Here is a 20480-nt window from a genome sequence, read left to right on the forward strand (position 1 = left end):
AAAAAAATATCCAAGAAACATCGGGAAAAATCACAAAAAACGTCCGTTTTTCGCTCCCGATGTTTCTTCGCGGGTAATTGAATACCGGCTTGTATATATAGATCGTTCAGAAATTTTTATTTACTATAAATACATTGTTAAAAAGTTATTTACTGGATGTTACACCAATATCTTCCAACTAAAATATATAATATTATATTTGGTAATATTCCATTAACATAGATCTGTTGAGAAGTTACACACTGGAAATTGATTTCATTTCCTCCACAAATTACAATTTACTGTAGGCTGTTCAAACACATACACTATTAAAAATAACATTTTAGAATAGAAAATACTCACAGGTTACAGCTTTAGCAGTAACTACGGGGCCCTCTACATCTACAAAGATTGGGTTGATAGTTACTGTATATTCAGTGTCGTGCTGCAGCCCTTGAATCAAGTACTGAGAGTAGCTGTCAGCCAGGTTAATGTTTTGGTCGTATCCCTCTGTTTATGTTTAAGAAGGAAAAATAGTAAGGAGCAAAAAAACATGGATATACCTGAGCCTATAGACAATTTATATGACAGTAAAAGCCAATACAAAAGTTGTTTGACAAAATATTCAAGCAAATTCAGCCAAAAACTACAAATTTGGATCAAATCTTAATTCTAATGACCAGTCAGCCAAGCCTGAAGTCTAACGCCCTAGTGATAATCCTATGCAAAATACATTATTCTTTGTAGATGCAAAACACATTATTCTTTGTAGTAGTTAAAATGACCAAAAATGTCATACAGTAATTATAATGTAAACTTACAGCTGCTGTTGCCAGGTAAGGGGTGGGGCATCTGGGCCCCCACTAGAACCCTCCATCAGGCCTAGGCCCTGGAAATTAGTACCCCCCCCCCCCCTCCCCCCTCTGTGCCAGTGTGTATAACTTGATATACATGTGTTTAATTATATAGTTTATCAGCTAAAGTTTGCAAGTTGCATTGAGTATGTTTAAGTTCAAAAACTGTTCTAATGTCTGTTCTTACCTGCAGATGCCCAAGTAAGTCGGTAGCCTGTGGCACCCCGGACTGGAGTCCAGTGTGCACGAATGGTTCCAGTTGTGATGTTGCGCAGTGACAGGCTTTTTACCGAGAGCAGCTTCACTGCAAGAAATACATAAGCAATTACTGTGACACACATACTTATAGATTTCACTGCACTGAACTGTTTGACGCTCATACCAACACCACAAATACTACATGTTTTAAGTCAGATTACACTGTCAGTTCATCTATGGCAGTGGCTCTCAACATGAGGTACATGAGGCACTCTATTCACTGTGATATTCAAGGGTATGCAAAAAAATGTGTTATTTTTTTACCAGTTTGTAGCTGATTCAAATCAATGGAGTAAAAATAATGTAATTATTAAAGTAAAAAAAATTGTTAGAACATAACACATCATTAAAATTATTAATAAAGCAGGTGTGAACTATTTATCATTGTCAATTTAAAACTTTTCTTAAAGTGGAATATATGAGTCAGAAATATACTGTATATATGAACAATTATTTCTACTTTAGTGACTTTTTTAGATCTTGTTTATAGCACATTTATAGCTCCATTAGATTCTCCCCGACCTTGCAAAGCTTCAAACGGGCACTAAAAACCCACCTATTCATCAAAGCATACAGTCCTGAGGCTGCTCCTCCATCCCCCTGACAGGTAGGGGCGTTCACGGGGCGGGTGGGGGCGGCAATGCAGCGTTGCGGGTGTGATGCAGGAAAAAACTGGGACGTGTTGGCGCCATTTTTGGGGTGGCCACGTGGCGCCACATGCGGCCACTGCAATGGAAAACATGGCCACCCTACGCCTGCCTTTGCAGCTAGACTGCGCAGGCAGAGGGACATCCCTAATTCAGCGATGCAATTGCAATTGAATTGCGACCGCATCACTGGCGGGTATTTGCATGCTGGGCAGCCTTGCTCTTTGCTGGGCGGCCCCCAGCATGCGATCGCAAGCAGTTGCAGTTTTGCTAAATTAGCAAAACTGCCACTGATGCTCAATGAGGTCCTTGGTCCACTATAAATAACACGCTGTGACAATTAATCCAAAGCAGTTGGTAGTGTCTGTATGTATCTGTCTAGTTTTCAAGTTAGCTCTTTATGACCCACTGCATGATTCTGGTGTATCCCAGTGATGACACTGGTAAAGTAGGCCCTAAGTAACCCCCCAAAAATATATTTTTACATTATTTAATAGTCTTTACTGCAGTATTATTACATTCAATGATTATTTAATTATTATTATTATTATTATTATTACATTAAAATAATATTAATTATCATTATTATCATTATTATTATTATTATTATTATTAATAATAATAATAATAATAATTTTTTTTAATAATGTCCATTTAAATGGACAGGGATTACAAAGAGTTAAGTTATGTAGGTGTCATTATTGGTTAAGTACAATAAAGTTATGAACGTATTAAAGTGCATGTTAACCAGTCATTATGAAATGTCATATCTGATTTAGTACTATATGGCACTATTTATTTAAATTTATACACAGTATAAGTCTTAATTATAATTGAACTACTAGTTAACAAGACTAAATAAATTTCCTGATGGCAATGAATGCTTTTGTTATCTGGTATGCACTGCAGGACGATACATACATTTCTGTAATGTAAATAAGTATCTCTGTGCTGTACTAGAAATAAAATCAATAACATCTTATATAAAGGGGATGTAGTTATGTGACCGCCGGTCACATTACCAACGGCTACATCCCGCCCCCTCTAAATCCCAACAGTTGGCATGCCAACTAGCAGGGACTATTCCAACTCGTGGGTGTCCATATAACACCCATAGAGTGAGAATAGAACCTGCTCACCACCGAGCCCGCAAGGGGCTTGTTGCGCTCGCCTCCGCCGGCATTCCGCTGCCGGGATCCTGTGGTGTGTATGCTGAGCGCCGGGATCCCCAGTGGTGGTAACACATATCCAACCCATATAAAGTGTATTGTTCTGTAAATGTAGATCCTGAGTTTCCATCACATAACTTTGTTTTCTACATCAGTCAATCTGATTTGCCGCTGTCTCTAAGATAACTAACTCACATGTACGTCCCACTGCGGAAACAGGTTGGCTTGGTCCTTCAGGATATACGGCATAGATACTGATGGTATATTCTTTATCTTCTTCTAAGTTATCAATAGAGTGTGAGGAGACATCTCCTTTTAAATTGTGTTCATACGTAAACCCAGGTCTGTTGGCTAAAACCAAAGAGAACGTTAAATGACATACAGCAGTATTTACAGCGTCTCTAGTTTGCTTCCTGGACAGCTCCAGACTTTCTGCAGGTAACTATAGTATTTCAGACTAAGACAAATGTTGCTTTCTACAGTAACTGATGCAGAACTAAAAGTCCCAGCATATTCTGCCAATTTCTGGATGGCAGGGATGTTACTTCAGCAACAGCTAGAGGGCAACAGGTTGCCTACCTCTGTCATAGGCTTTCTGTAGTCTTGCATTTATTTCTGCAATTGCTCAGTATTTTACTGTAATGACAGTTACAGTATATTTTTGTTACTTACATCTTGGGATATAGATCTTGAATCCATCCAATTTTCCCAAAGGAGGAGTCCAAGCCACTTTTAAACCAAAAAGTCCTTCTTCAGTGACACGGAAATTTGTTACAGGAGGTACCGGAGCTTTCATAGAAATTTATATTAGAGTAAAAATTATTCTTTGTTTTCATTATTTTGCACTTATAAACAAACGTAAATATTTCTTTTGTACTAAAGCCACAATATCACTAACTTACTGTACAATAAGTCATCCAGTGGCAATAACTCAGATACAGTGATTGAATGCAGAGCTACAATGCTATTTCAAACACTGGCAGAACTACTGTATGTTAAAGCCCAAAGCTAACAAAGAGGACGGGACAGAGTTGTGTCATGACCACCCACTTTGACTGGCAAGAGGGTGAATCTTGGTGTAGTTTCTATAGAAGTGAACCAGGTAACTGATCCTCTAATAGGACAACAGTGTATAATTTAAGTGCACAGTCTGGAACCTGACTTCTAGAGGAGAGGGTGGACCCTCACGCAGTGGAGCCCACTGGGGATTTCCCCTGTATCCCAGTGGGCCATTTCGACCCTGCTGGTGGGCCATAACGTCAGCAAAAACCTACTACTACAGAAGTCACCCACATGGTTGGCTTCATGTAGGAAGTTTCTCTTTATTACACTACTTCCCTGATGCCAGAGATTAAGGGCCCTATTTATCATGTGATAAATGGGGCCCATAATATATTTGTAATTTGCAACATAAAAAAAATAATACCAGGAAGAAGATCTTGTTTGATAAGAGCCCATTCCAGCAAAAAAACAGGAAATAGAGTGATAGTTTAAGCTATCACTCTGCTTCCAGGTGCGACATCCATGTGTGTATAACTCATGTGCAGACTTTAGCCCGGGGGCAACAGAGAGGTAAAAATTGAGAAGCATTAGTCTATAGACTACTACAAACTAACTTCATCTTCAGACTGCATTAGCGTCCGGGGTCAAGCTCCATAATGCGACAGCATAGCAGCCCTATTGAGGCCAGGAATGAAGGGACCGCAGCAGATATTTGAGTTATCTGCTGTGGTTCCTCCTTCTTAAATACTTGGGATATTTAGATTTTGCAGGGATCCCCGAAAAATGGCTATTTTAGGGGGATTTCCTGCAATTTCAATTGAATACATATGCCCCTAAAAACTGGTATTCAGCTATAAATATTTTCTTTTAGAGCCCATTGAACCTGGCACTTAATAAGACCAAGAACTGTCACAGTCCTACTGTTTTCCCTATTGCAAGGTTAGAAGAACAGTGATTATGTGACAGCCTAAATAAATAAATAAAAAAACCTTCCTGAAGGGGATATTAAACACTGGATATACCCTACGCTTGATCCCTCCTGGCTTCATATAATGTTTATTTAAATGATAAAAAAAACTTTATGAAAACTACATCACATTTGCATTGTGCTGTTGATCACTTTAAGAGCAGCAGATAGTCTTGATTCCTAGGAAATAGAAACACTAGTCTCATACTGTATGTTCAATCTTTACGCTCCAGATGATATGTACAGTACACTTATGTGAAAATATTTTAACTTAGAATTTTACTGGCAATTTGAAATTTTTCTTTATGGATTCCAAGTTATTTATAAAATAACAGTTATAATTTAGCAAGTATCAAAACAGGCAAAGCAAGGTTTTTGTTAGATATAAAGTTAGATTCCCTATAGCAGATGCAATGCTTAAAAATCAAAATGTAAGAAACATACTTGTTTTTCCTCTGACTGTTACAGAGTCCCCAATGACATTTGGGTAGATGGCCAACACTGTGAACAAATACTCTGTGGTTGGCCTCAAATCCGTCATCAGCAAAGTGTACTTATCACGGTCCGACATAATCTGACAAAACAAATACAGATAGATTGACAAGACCATTTATTACATAGTTCTGATGAGTATTACAAGAACTATGACTATTCAGATAAGCCACTAGCACATTATTTACTTGCTATGGAGGCACTTAAATGTTTATGTCATCATGGTCAAGGGCATAGCCTCTTGAGAGCTCAGGGAGTGAAGCTGCTTTGGGGCCCAGAGCTGAGAGGGGCCAACCTCCCCTGTCAAAGATACATGTGTTGTACACATTTTTCACCATTGTGTGATGCATAGAGGCCCTTACAAACTTTTGCCTTGGGGCTTACAATATATCTAGTTATGCCCATGGACCTGCTCATTGTAATGTGGTATAAAATGAACAGGAGAACACTATACAATTACATAATATGTACTGGGGGCACTGTATTTCCTACTTGGGGCACTATGCTACATAATGTGTACTGGCAGCCCTACAATGTGACTTAATTAGGACACTACTATTGTTCATAAAACAAACTAGAACACTATTATGGATCAAAAAATGAACAACTGTTGTGGAGAGGTGTCTCTCTAGAAGCAATGGGAAAGGGCCCCTTCAAAATGTTGGTACAGATGGAGCCACGCTAATCGTGGCTCCGTCTGTGCGCCCCATTCACTACAATGGGAGCGTCTCTGTGCACTCCCATAGCGGGGCTAGGCGCCAGATCATCTAGTCCCGCCGGGAGTGCACGTTTGCGATGGAGCTGCACTAGATGAGTGCAGCTCCATCTGTATGGGGTCCACAAAGTACTGGCTATGCCCCTGATCATGGTGATTTGATGCATTATCAGTATTACTTTACTACACTTTATTTCATCGGGGTGCTGTTAAACTACCGACAGTCTGGATCCTGACAGTCAGAAGACTGACAGTGGGATCCTGATGGTCAGAATTCCAACACACCCAGGAGGTAAGTACCAGGGTTGGGGTTAGGCCCTAGTGGTAGGGTCAGGGTTAAGCTGCTGGGGGAGGGGGGGGTATAGGGTTAGGCTGCGGGAAGGGGAATGGTTATGGTTAGGCTGCGGGAGGGGGAGGTTAAGAATAGTCTGTGGGAGGGAGGGATGGGTTAGGGTAGAAATAATTTTTCAGGAAGTGCCGGGATACCGGCCGTTGGGGTCTTCTGCCTGTCAGGATCCTGACTGTCGATATTTTGTACCCAACCCATTTCATCTTCTATATCATACTTCAGAGTTCAGAACTTATTGAAGAAAGTGTGATTACAAGTATCCCATTCATACAAACAAGTTTTTGAATATATTCTTTTGGTTCAGAGGCATTTTATATGCATGGTCACAATTGTTTATTAGAGGTAGCAGTTGTGGAAGAAATTCCTCTGGAAAGTAAAGATTTCTCTGATAATCAAGATTTAGGCTGATTACTGGTACTGCAGTAAGTGTTGGGCAATGCTAAAAGTAGGGTGGTACGGAGTACCATTAAGAATTATGGTGGTGGTACTCAGTAACACCAGCCCACAGCTGGGGCGTAATTTATAAGAGGCATTTTTGTGTGTGGGACGTAAAATGGTGTCAGTGGCATAACTGTGTGTAGCATAATATGTAATAGGCATTACGGTGTTTGGTATAATATGTAAGGCATTACAGTGTGTGGCATAATGTTTAATGGGCATTATGGTGTGTGGCATAATGCATAATGGGTTTTATGGTGTCTGGCATAATGTGTATTGGGCATTACAGTGTGTGGCATAATGTGTAATTAGCATTACAGTGTGTGGCATAATCAGGGCCGGTGCTAGGGTGTTCGGCGCCCCCCTGCAAACTATAAAATTGCGCCCTCCCATATTCCGTTGGCGTGCGCCGGGAAAAGGGGTGTGGTCTCACAACTAAGGGGCATGGCCACACAATAGTACCCCCATTTAAAATTACGCCACAATGTAGCACAATCTTATAAATCTTATACGTAATGCCCCACCCGTAGTAGTAGCGTCCTTATATGTAATGCACCCCAGTAGTAGTAGCACCCTTATACATAATGCACTCACAGTAGTAGTAGCATCCTTATACATAATGCCCCCCAGTAGTAGTAGCATCCTTATACGTAGTGCCCCCCCAGTAGTAGTAGCATCCTTATACATAATGCACACAGAGTAGTAGTAGCATCCTTATACGTAGTGCACCCCCAGTAGTAGATGCGTCCTTATATACGTAATGCCCCCCCCCAGTAGTAGAAGCGTCCTTATACGTAGTGCACCCCCAGTAGTAGAAGCGTCCTTGTACGTAATTCCCCCCTAGTAGTAGTAGCGTCCTTATACGTAATGCCCCCCCCCACAGTACTAGTAGCGTCCTTATACGTAATGGCCCCCCCAGTAGTAGCATCTTTACATGTAATGCCCCCCCCCCTGTAGTAGTAGCGTCCTTATGCATAATGCCCCCCCAGTAGTAGCATCCTTATACGTAATGCCCCTCTAGTAGTGGTAGCATTGTTATACGTAATGCCCCCCGAGTAATAGTAGCGTCCTTATATATAATGCCCCCAAGTAGTAGTAGCGTTCTTATACGTAATGCCCCCCCAGCAGTAGTAGCGTCCTTATACGTAGTGCACCCCCAGTAGTAAAAGCGTCCTTATACGTAATTCCCCATAATAGTAGTATCGTCCATATACGTAATGCCCCACAGTAGTAATAGCGTCCTTTTACATAATGCACCCCCAGTAGAAGCCTCCTTATATGTAATTCCCCCGTAGTACTAGTAGCGTCCTTATAAGTAATGCCCCCCCCAGCAGTAGTAGCGTTGTTACGCGTAATGCCCCCCCTGTAGTAGCGTCCTTATATGTAATGCACCCTCCCAGTAGTAGTAGCGTTGTTACGCGTAAAGCCCCCCCTGTAGTAGTAGCATCCTTATACGTAGTGCACCCACAGTAGTAGTAACATCCTTATACGTAATTCCCCCCTAGTAGTAGTATCGTCCTTATAAATAATGGCCACCCCAGTAGTAGCGTAGTTTCACGTAATGCCCCCCTGTAGTAGTAGCGTCCTTATACGTAATGCCCCCCCAGTAGTAGTAGCGTCCTTGCATGTAATGGCCTCCCCCAGTAGTAGCGTCATTATACGTAATGCCCCCCCCAGTACTAGCGTCCATAAAGTGCGCGTACGCAGACATACCTCACACACACAATTCACACATATATACACACACATACACACCCACCCACCATATATACACACACACACACACACACACACACACACCAACCACTTACCTAAGCCAGTCTCCCTCTGTACTGCAGTGCAGCCTGGTCAGTGTAGCTCCGCCCCTTCTGTCCCAGTTAGCCCCGCCCCCTTTCGGCCCGTTAAGCTCCGCCCCCGTCTGTCCCGTACTCAGCCGCTGTCACACGGGGAGGGGAGGCAGGAGGTTTTTGATTCTGCAGACGCTGCTGCCAGTGACTGTCATACAGTGACAGACACAGCAGCAGCAGGGGGGACAGGAGTCACAGGACGGCGCAGCAGTGAAGGGATTCAGAGCAGGGAAAGCGCCTCTCTGTCCCAGCGCCTCCCTGCACTGCATCCCTTCGCTGAGCGGGTAGCGCCGGGCCTGGGCATAATGTGTAATAAGCATTACGATGTGTGGCATAATGTGTAATGGGCATTACGGTGTTTGGCCTAATGTGTAAGGGGCACTACAGTGTGTGGCATAATGTGGCCATGCCCCTATTGTCATGTTGCCACTCCCCTAGTTTTGTGTGGCCACGCCCCCTCATGGCACGTGACCACGCCCATTTTTACTACCAATACCAATAAGAAAAAATTTCTACTTGCACCACTGGTGTTGGCCCAATGGGTGTGTGGAGTAGATCATATTACACTACAGGCTGAGTCTCCCATATCCAAAATGCTTGGAACCAGAAGTATTTTGGATATCAGATTTTTCCGTACTTTGTAATATTGGCATACCATAGTTTATTTATTTATTTATTAGCAGGTTCTTATATATCGCAGCATATTCCATTGTGCTTTACAATTAGAACAACAGTTATAGAACAAAACTGGGCAAAGACAGACAGACATAGAGGTAGGAAGGCCCTGCTGGCAAGCTTACAATCTATAGGGAAATAGGCATTGATACACAAGGATAGATGCTACCTATTATATAATGGTCCACAAGATTGCTGGGTTCTTAATGGGTTGTATGATATGATCACTCAGCAATGTTGGAAGACAAAATGTGAAGTTATGTGGACTGTACAGAGAGGACGTAACTGGATAGGGAAGCATGGAAGGTTATGTGGCTGGGTCTGGAATTTGGTAGGCTTGTCTGAAGAGATGAGTTTTCAGGGAATGTTTAAAGGTTTGGAGACTAGAGGAGAGTCTTATTGTGCATGGGAGGGCATTCCACAGAGTGAGTGAAGCCCGGGTAAAGTACTGTAATTTGAGTGGGAACAGGTAATACATGTGGATGAGAGATGCAGATCTTGTGCAGAGCGGAGAGGTCTGGTAGGGAGATATTTTGAGATGAGTGAGGAACTGTATGATGGTGCAGTTTGGTTAATAGCCTTGTATGTAAGTAAAAGTATTTTATATTTAACACGGTAGAATACCGATAACCAATGGAGGGACTGACAGAGAGGATCAGCAGACGAAGAACGTCTAGCGAGGAAGATTAGCCTCGCAGCTGCATTTAGAATGGATTGTAGTGGTGAGAGAGCCTATGTTTGGGAAGACCAGTAGGGAGACTATTACAAAAATCAATGCGGGAGATGATGAGTGCATGGATTAGAGTTTTTGCAGTGTCTTGTGTAAGATAAGGGTGTATTTTGGATATGTTTTTAAGGTGCATGTAACATGATTTAGAGACAGATTGAATGTGTGGCACAAAGGATAGTCACATTGTAGGGCTGTCTGTGCGCCCCATTCACTACAATGGGAGCGTCTCGGTGCACTCCCATAGCGGGGCTAGTTTTTCCTCTGACTGTTACAGAATCCCCAATGACATTTGGGTAGATGGCCAACACTGTGAACAAATACTCTGTGGTTGGCCTCAAATCCGTCATCAGCAAAGTGTACTTATCACGGTCCGACATAATCTGACAAAACAAATACAGATAGATTGACAAGACCATTTATTACATAGTTCTGATGAGTATTACAAGAACTATGACTATTCAGATAAGCCACTAGCACATTATTTACTTGCTATGGAGGCACTTAAATGTTTATGTCATCATGGTCAAGGGCATAGCCTCTTGAGAGCTCAGGGAGTGCAGCTGCTTTGGGGCCCAGAGCTGAGAGGGGCCAACCTCCCCTGTCAAAGATACATGTGTTGTACACATTTTTCACCATTGTGTGATGCATAGAGGCCCTTACAAACTTTTGCCTTGGGGCTTACAATATATCTAGTTATGCCCATGGACCTGCTCATTGTAATGTGGTATAAAATGAACAGGAGAACACTATACAATTACATAATATGTACTGGGGGCACTGTATTTCCTACTTGGGGCACTATGCTACATAATGTGTACTGGCAGCCCTACAATGTGACTTAATTAGGACACTACTATTGTTCATAAAACAAACTAGAACACTATTATGGATCAAAAAATGAACAACTGTTGTAAAGAGGTGTCTCTCTAGAAGCAATGGGAAAGGGCCCCTTCAAAATGTTGGTACAGATGGAGCCACGCTAATCGTGGCTCCGTCTGTGCGCCCCATTCATTACAATGGGAGCGTTTCTGTGCACTCCCATAGCGGGGCTAGGCGCCAGATCATCTAGTCCCGCCGGGAGTGCACGTTTGCGATGGAGCTGCACTAGATGAGTGCAGCTCCATCTGTATGGGGTCCACAAAGTACTGGCTATGCCCCTGATCATGGTGATTTGATGCATTATCAGTATTACTTTACTACACTTTATTTCATTGGGGTGCTGTTAAACTACCGACAGTCGGGATCCTGACAGTCAGAAGACTGACAGTGGGATCCTGATGGTCAGAATTCCAACACACCCAGGAGGTAAGTACCAGGGTTGGGGTTAGGCCCTAGTGGTAGGGTCAGGGTTAAGCTGCTGGGGGAGGGGGGGGTATAGGGTTAGGCTGCGGGAAGGGGAATGGTTATGGTTAGGCTGCGGGAGGGGGAGGTTAAGAATAGTCTATGGGAGGGAGGGATGGGTTAGGGTAGAAATAATTTTTCAGGAAGTGCCGGGATACCGGCCGTTGGGGTCTTCTGCCTGTCAGGATCCTGACTGTCGATATTTTGTACCCAATCCATTTCATCTTCTATATCATACTTCAGAGTTCAGAACTTATTGAAGAAAGCGTGATTACAAGTATCCCATTTATACAAACAAGTTTTTGAATATATTCTTTTGGTTCAGAGGCATTTTATATGCATGGTCACAATTGTTTATTAGAGGTAGCAGTTGTGGAAGAAATTCCTCTGGAAAGTAAAGATTTCTCTGATAATCAAGATTTAGGCTGATTACTGGTACTGCAGTAAGTGTTGGGCAATGCTAAAAGTAGGGTGGTACGGAGTACCATTAAGAATTATGGTGGTGGTACTCAGTAACACCAGCCCACAGCTGGGGCGTAATTTATAAGAGGCATTTTTGTGTGTGGGACGTAAAATGGTGTCAGTGGCATAACTGTGTGTAGCATAATATGTAATAGGCATTACGGTGTTTGGTATAATATGTAAGGCATTACAGTGTGTGGCATAATGTTTAATGGGCATTATGGTGTGTGGCATAATGCATAATGGGTTTTATGGTGTCTGGCATAATGTGTAATGGGCATTACAGTGTGTGGCATAATGTGTAATTAGCATTACAGTGTGTGGCATAATGTGTAATAAGCATTACGATGTGTGGCATAATGTGTAATGGGCATTACGGTGTTTGGCCTAATGTGTAAGGGGCACTACAGTGTGTGGCATAATGTGGCCATGCCCCTATTGTCATGTTGCCACTCCCCTAGTTTTGTGTGGCCACGCCCCCTCATGGCACGTGACCACGCCCATTTTTACTACCAATACCAATAAGAAAAAATTTCTACTTGCACCACTGGTGTTGGCCCAATGGGTGTGTGGAGTAGATCATATTACACTACAGGCTGAGTCTCCCATATCCAAAATGCTTGGAACCAGAAGTATTTTGGATATCAGATTTTTCCGTACTTTGTAATATTGGCATACCATAGTTTATTTATTTATTTATTAGCAGGTTCTTATATATCGCAGCATATTCCATTGTGCTTTACAATTAGAACAACAGTTATAGAACAAAACTGGGCAAAGACAGACAGACATAGAGGTAGGAAGGCCCTGCTGGCAAGCTTACAATCTATAGGGAAATAGGCATTGATACACAAGGATAGATGCTACCTATTATATAATGGTCCACAAGATAGCTAGGTTCTTAATGGGTTGTATGATATGATCACTCAGCAATGTTGGAAGACAAAATGTGAAGTTATGTGGACTGTACAGAGAGGACGTAACTGGATAGGGAAGCATGGAAGGTTATGTGGCTGGGTCTGGAATTTGGTAGGCTTGTCTGAAGAGATGAGTTTTCAGGGAATGTTTAAAGGTTTGGAGACTAGAGGAGAGTCTTATTGTGCATGGGAGGGCATTCCACAGAGTGAGTGAAGCCCGGGTAAAGTACTGTAATTTGAGTGGGAACAGGTAATACATGTGGATGAGAGATGCAGATCTTGTGCAGAGCGGAGAGGTCTGGTAGGGAGATATTTTGAGATGAGTGAGGAACTGTATGATGGTGCAGTTTGGTTAATAGCCTTGTATGTAAGTAAAAGTATTTTATATTTAACACGGTAGAATACCGATAACCAATGGAGGGACTGACAGAGCGGATCAGCAGACGAAGAACGTCTAGCGAGGAAGATTAGCCTCGCAGCTGCATTTAGAATGGATTGTAGTGGTGAGAGCCTATGTTTGGGAAGACCAGTAGGGAGACTATTACAAAAATCAATGCGGGAGATGATGAGTGCATGGATTAGAGTTTTTGCAGTGTCTTGTGTAAGATAAGGGTGTATTTTGGATATGTTTTTAAGGTGCATGTAACATGATTTAGAGACAGATTGAATGTGTGGCACAAAGGATAGTTCAGAGTCAAGGGTGACACCTAGGCAGCGAGCTTGTGGGGTATGGTGGATAGTTGCATTCTCAACAGTTATGGAGATATCAGGTTGGTAACTACTCTTGGCTGGTGGGAAAATAATTCTGTTTTGGAAATGTTGAGTTTGAGGTGGCGAGATGACAAACAAGATGAAATGGCAGACAGGCATCCAGTGATACGAGCCAATACAGATGGTGATAAATGTGGGGAGGATAGGTAGATTTGAGTATCATCAGCGTACAAATGATACTGAAATCCGAAGGAGCTGATTAGTTTACCAAGAGAGGAGGTATAGATTGAGAACAGCAGAGGACCTAAGACTGAGCCTTGCGGTACTCCAACTGACAGAGGTAGAGAAGAGGAGGTAGAATCAGGGAAGTGAACACTGAAAGAGCAATTAGATAGGTAGGATGAGAACCAAGTAAGGGCTGTGTCCTGAATACTTAGGGATTGTAGTATTTGTATGAGAAGAGAGTGGTCAACAGTGTCAAAAGCAGCAGAGAGATCTAGAAGAATAAGTAGTGTGTAATGGCCTTTTGATCTAGCAGTGACTAGCTTGTTCACTACTTTGGTCAGTGACGTCTTCATGGAGTGTTGGGCATGAAAGCCTGACTGAAGTGGGTCCAATAAGTTGTGGGAGTAAAGAAAGTGTGTAAGGTGAGTGTAGGCAAGTCTCTCAAGTAGCTTGGAGGGACCTGGTAGCTGAGAAATGGGACGGTAGTTAGACAGAGTGTTTGGGTCAGAGTTGTGTTTTTTTAGAATGGGAGTAATCACTACATGTTTAAACAGAGAGGGAAAGATACCAGTAGAGAGAGAGAGATTATAGATTTTAGTTAAGGTTGGGATAAGCACAGGAGACAAAGTTTTACTGACCTGTGAGGGTATAGGATCAAGAGGAGAGGTAGTGGAGTAGGAGGATGAAAAAAGTGTTGATACTTCATCTTCACTTGTGGGATCAAATGAAGAGAAAGTGCCAGAAGGTTCAGGTAGGGAATTGAGCAGGTCACTGGCTGAGTTAGAGCATACCATTTCATCTCGGATTTTATCAATCTTATCCTTGAAGTAGGAAGCAAGTTCTTGTGCACTGATAGTAACTAGTAGGGGGGGTGAGTTAGTGTAAAGAAGTGATTTAAATGTATTAAAGAGTTGCCTGGGGTTGGTGGCATGATAAGAGATGAGAAATTGGAAATATGTTTGTTTGGCAGTGTCCAGGGCCTGACGATAGGAGTGGTAGGTAGTCTTATATGTGAGAAAGTCACTTGGATTCTGAGATTTCTGCCACTGACGTTCTACTTTACGTGACAATTTTTGTAGGTGTCTTGTTGATTTAGAGTGCCATGGTTGGCATCTTAGCCTACGTGGAGTGTGATGGGTAGCTGGAGCCACTTCATCAAGGGCACTCTCTAGGGACTGGTGCAGGTGGGATACAGCAGTGTCAGGTGTGGTAAATGTAGAGATTGGTGAAAGAAGTTGTTGCAGAGAAGTGGAAAGTTGTTGAAAATGTATATTGTTAGTATTTCTATGGGTTAGAGGAGGCTTGCTTGGTTTTAGTGTCATAGAATTTAGAGTAATAGAAGAGATTGTGAAGGTGATCAGGTTGTGATCAGAGAGAGGGAAAGGAGTGTTAATGAATTCGGAAACTGAGCAGAGCCTGGTGAACACAAGATGAATGCAGTGACCCTCTTGGTGAGTAGAGGAGTCGGACCATTGGGTAAGGCCAAGAGAGGAGGTTAGAGAGAGGAATTTGGAGGCATGAACAGATTGTGGACTGTCAAGAGCTATATTGAAATCGCCCATAATGATGGTGGAGATGTCAGAGGATAAGAAGTGTGGGAGCCAGGCAGAAAAATCTTCTAGAAATTGTTGTTTGGGTTGCCCAGGAGGTCGATAGATAGCTGCAACACGAGAAGGGGGTGAAAATCCTGATAGAGTGAACTTCAAATGATGTGAATGCGATTGATGGAACCTGAGGTAGAACAGTGTATGTGAAAAATTGTGACAGTAAGATTCCAACCCCACCACCTTTACTATTATTAGGCCTAGATGTGTGTGTGAAGTAGAAACCACTGTGTGACAGTGCTGCAGGGGAGGCCGTGTCTGATTGTGTGAGCCTTGTTTCTGTTTTAGCCAGCAGATTAAAGTTGTGAGATATGAAGAGGTCATGGATGGATGTTAATTTGTTACAAACAGAGCGTGCATTCAATAAGGCACATTTTACTGACTTGGAGGGGGATGGGAGACACGTGATATTTATGAGGTTAGATGGATTTTTATGTTGTTTTGAGACAGCTGAGTGTGAGTGGGACAGGTGGTTGGGGCCTGGATTTGGTGATATGTCACCAGCTAATAAAAGCAGAAGATATCTTGGAAATGGGACCCAAGTCTAAGCACAGAATGCATTTACAGTATGTTATATATACTCAGATTTATCATTTATCAGAGATACAGTACCAAGCAATCAGTTTCTGTCATTTTACAGGATGTGGGGTCTATGTACTAATATTAGGGGGCTAAATGAATAATTCCAATACATATCGCTTATAGTTACTAAAGAGAGAGGTCACTTACCATCAGCTGTCCTCTCCAGCACAGTCTTCCTCACTAGAGATGGGTAGCTCACTATTGAGCCCAGTGAGCTGTGAGCCGTTTAAAGTGAGCGGCGGATCTTCCCTCCGGTTCTTTCCTAACAGACTGTGATGAAGAACTGACTCGCTCCAGTAACAGAGCCGGCGCTAGTGGTGTACTGTATATTACAGCCAGCAGTAGTGCATGCCCAATGCCCGCGCCCTTCTCTCCCTGCATGGTGGCCATTCCCTCCCCCGTGAGCAGCCACCAGTGTGCTGCTTTCTTAACATACATTTTCCCATCCCTCCCGAGGCCCTGCCTCTCATCTGAGGCCCAACCCCTTTTTATTCTTTGCACGTGACTGTTGTGCTGTGTCTATCGCCCTGTTTTCACTTGGATGGCCTGCAGCTTCTTGGGTTGATGCCACAGAACCTCATGCAAGCAGCATAGGTAAGTATCTGTGGAGGAGTGGGTGTTATATTACCAGGGGATGAATTAATGTTATCTGTAATTGGGTCCAGAATAATTGATTGTATAATGTTATGGTTGTTGGTTCTCAAGTTCTACCCTATTAGTAATAGTGTAGAACTTGAGAACCAACAACCATAACATTAACATAGTCTATTACATTAACTCCTTTAAAAAAAACTCTTTTTAAAATGTAAACAAAATTTACAATACTTTCCTTACGTATGGTTTGTGGGACAATTTACATTGTTCTTTAATAAATAATACCTTATTACTATGTAACAACAATTTTAAAAAAAGGGTATTAAAAGGCGCTTAAAATTAATACATGTCTCCATTTAATTGTACTGGATGATGTATTTATTTATAAAACTTAGTATACTATAACTTTTAGTTTGTTTAATTTCACTTTTTGGTAATTTTAATTCTTAAGAGCACTAATGAAATGGAAAAATGGGTAAGAAAACCAAACAGAATTTTTTTTTAATACCGAATACCAATATTAACGTAATTAATGAGCCAGTGAGCTGTTCAAAAGAACCGTCTCTTTTCCGTGAGCTGAACCGTTCAGAGCCGCTCACGGAAAAGAGCCGAGTTGCCCATCTCTTCCTCACCTCTATCAATATCTGCCTCTCCTCACGTGAAGAAGCAGGAAGTGAGCTCTCTGTTTCATTTCTCAGTTCTTAATAAAGTTTGTAAAAAGAAAAAAAATCTCACTGCTGAAGCTGTACGGGACCCAAGAGAGCGGAGGTGGCAGTTGAGAGTACACAGTGTCAGGATGAACAATGCATCTCTACTGTCACCGCCAAGGGGGAGACTTCATTTTCACTCTACTCAGCGGGGCTATTTTTCGTACAAATCGCATTTGCTGCCTCGTGCTTTGCAACGATTACAGGAGTGGATTTTTGGTACATGGACCGCTGTGTTAAAAAATGGCAGAAGCTGATTATTTCCATTTTATCTCTCTCCAAGCTCTGGTAAATCTCCCCCAGTGTAGGACAGTTGATAGATGAACAATTTGCTAACCAGGAATTATCTCAGATTAGCACAATACATAATTTATATAGAACACTATCAGTTACCTTGTTCATCTCTCTCTCTCTCTCCATCCCTTATTTTATAGCCTGTGTTGTACCTAAATATACAACAGGCAACTCAAGTATGACAGTAACTCATATATTGGGGAAGTGTATATTTATAAAACCAATATGGACTAACAACCCACAAATATTGGAAAGCTGCTCAATCAGATGTAATATCAGTCAGGTGCTAAAAGGGAGGGGTAATTCTGTGTACAAAAATATATACAAAGTGATAGGGAAAATCATGAGTGTTAATAAAGTGTTAGGGTGTGCAATAATATATGTCTGGGTCTAAATGCCCAGTGTAAGGCCACATAATAATGGAGAAGCCTTGTCGATCGGCCTGGGGGCTTAACCCTATATCTGCAGATATACGCAACTAAGATCTCCGTATTATCTGATTATTATGTAGTATTATTACTCACTCAGTGTGCATTAGGGAACACAAATTGTTTTCTCTTACATGGACTAACAACCGTTTGCATGTATTATTAATTTATCTTAGCCACAGGCACCAGCGACAATTACCATCTTTTGCTAAATAAATAAATATTGAGTTTACAAAATAAAAATATGTATCCTGCCATGACAGGAACACACTTCATCATTTGAGAAATACTTCTAGAACTGAGAAATTTCATGCATCTCATACATCTGTTACCCAGCACACCACAGTAATGAGTGCATATGTCACATACAGCACAGAGGTTGTACTCACATGCAGGTACATCTACTATGTTTTGTCTAGAGATAGGTTAAAATTCAATTCATACAAACTTTAATTTGATATATGAAACCAATTTCCAATAACTTTACTTTTACTTACTACAGCAATTTTATTTTCATAAGTAATCAAAGCAAAGTGAAACCAATAAATTGGCAAGTTAAAACTTAAACTTATACCCCTTTCAGACTGCCTGAGGTGGATCGCAACCGGGAGCCTGACACAACCTGGCATATTGCTGGGTTGGTGACATCAGCGGTGACGGCGCTTGGATATCACATGATCTCCAAGCGCAGCCCGTACACACACAGTGAACGGGAAACGGGTTGCATCGACCCGGCTCCCATTCACATCGCACAGCGAGCCGGGTTTAACACAAGTTAAACCCTGCTCGCTACCAGGGTTGAAATACCGGGTGACTCAAACCCAGGGCCGTTTCTTGGGGCAGGCGAGCAGTGCAACCGCACTGGGCGCCCGCCGCGGCACTAACTGTGGCTCCCTGCTTCCCCCTCCTATTTCTCCCTGAGTAACCCGCTCGGGGGGCGGAGTTTCACGGAATGACGCGGTTGCGTCGTTACGTCACGACGCAACCCCGTCACTCCGCGAAACTCCCACCCCCGAGCGGTGTACAGAGGGGGATCCAAGTTAGGAAGAGGGAAAGGCCGGCGTGAGGAGCGACTGGTGAGGCGGGCCGAAGAGCGGTAATCGCCTCTGTAAGTATTCTCTCTCTCTCTCTCTCTCTCTCAATGTGTAAAATGGGGACACCTGCCGTAATGTGTGAAATGGGGACTCTTGCCTGCCGTAGTGTGGGGATTTAATGTATCAAGGGCATTGCGGTGTGTGGCATAATATGGTGCAGGGGGCATTACTGTGTGGGGTTTAATATGGTAGATTTTTTTTTTCCTGTGGTGGTCGTGATCTGTTGGAGCAGGGTCAAAAACTGGATTGTGAGGTAGTCTTTTCAGACTAGGCCATGCCCATTTAAATGAGGCCACACCCCCTTCCCGGGTGCGCGCACAAGTTTTTTTTCTCTAGGTTGTGAGGGGGGGGGGGGCACATTTTTTTTATGTCATGGGGGGCGCATTTTTAAATCTCGCACTGGGAGCCAAATTGGCTAGAAACAGCCCTGCTCAAACCAAGTATTTCAACCCTGACACCTTTCAGACCGCACATGAACACGGGTTATGCACGCTCATGTGCCAATAACCCGTGTTCTTAGCTGACGGTCTGAAAGTAGTATTAGTGAGCAAGATCTCCTAAGATGTCCTGTAGATCCACACCTAAGGATTAACGGGCTCATGAGTGCATCTCTTTTTGCAAAACTTCACCTACTTGTCTATTAAGTGCATTTTAAGTTACCCTCCTATTTTAAGCCTTTAAAAACTCTCCCATCAAATGAATTTGTGTCAGTATTTACAGTTTTACAGATACTCCAGGAAATTAACATTATTTCTCAGCAAAGTCCAACATTCAGATTGCATCGCTTGCCTAATTGAAAGTCGCTCCATTCTTCTGGTGGCAATCTAGTATATGTTCTTACAGTTACCAGAAAAATTATATTAAGCATTCAGAGATCTTAGAATTGTCTGTTGCATTTTGTTTATGTCATTGAGCAAATACATATGTGGTATCTTATGCAAGATTGAAGGGTTTCAGTTGTCACTTATTTCCACTACTTACCTGTCTCTGGTCATTTGTATTAAGACGTCCAGAAGCTGTGATAGAATTCAGGACAACTTGATACCCTACAACGTCACCTGTGGCTGGGCTCCATGTGACACGCATGGAATTGTAACTCTGCTCACTCACAATTAGATCTCTAGGGCCAATAATTTCTTCAGCTAAAAGAAACATAAGATGTGTCAAAGACAGCCAAACGAAACAAACAAAATAAACGGGCTTCCGGGATTTCTAGTTTAGATATGTGAATGCATGTTAAAGGTTCCATGCTACGATATTTAAGATAATTGTTGAGTCTATGGAAACCACTTCCTGTGGTTCCCCAGAAGTGATTTTATGTATTTGTCTGCTAAACTACTCACTGAGAGCATGATTTAGAGTTGGACGCTGGACCAATTGGGCTACGATTATTTTTTTT

General features: G+C 42.3%; 1 protein-coding gene across 1 annotated transcript in view; it reads right to left on the minus strand.

Moving 5' to 3' along the window:
- The window catches only part of LOC134934577 (collagen alpha-1(VII) chain-like), an 817258-nt gene that overhangs the window by 758094 nt on the left and 38684 nt on the right, over positions 1–20480 (minus strand). The window contains exons 7-12 of the mRNA XM_063929986.1: positions 20063–20223; positions 5321–5450; positions 3580–3696; positions 3103–3258; positions 1021–1137; positions 343–489 (exon numbers count right to left, since the gene is read on the minus strand). Coding sequence (XP_063786056.1) covers positions 343–489; positions 1021–1137; positions 3103–3258; positions 3580–3696; positions 5321–5450; positions 20063–20223 — 828 coding nt within the window. The remainder of the gene's footprint in view (positions 1–342; positions 490–1020; positions 1138–3102; positions 3259–3579; positions 3697–5320; positions 5451–20062; positions 20224–20480) is intronic.

This window comes from Pseudophryne corroboree, chromosome 6 (assembly GCF_028390025.1).
Source record: "Pseudophryne corroboree isolate aPseCor3 chromosome 6, aPseCor3.hap2, whole genome shotgun sequence".
In the NCBI taxonomy this organism is placed as follows: Eukaryota; Metazoa; Chordata; class Amphibia; order Anura; family Myobatrachidae; genus Pseudophryne; species Pseudophryne corroboree.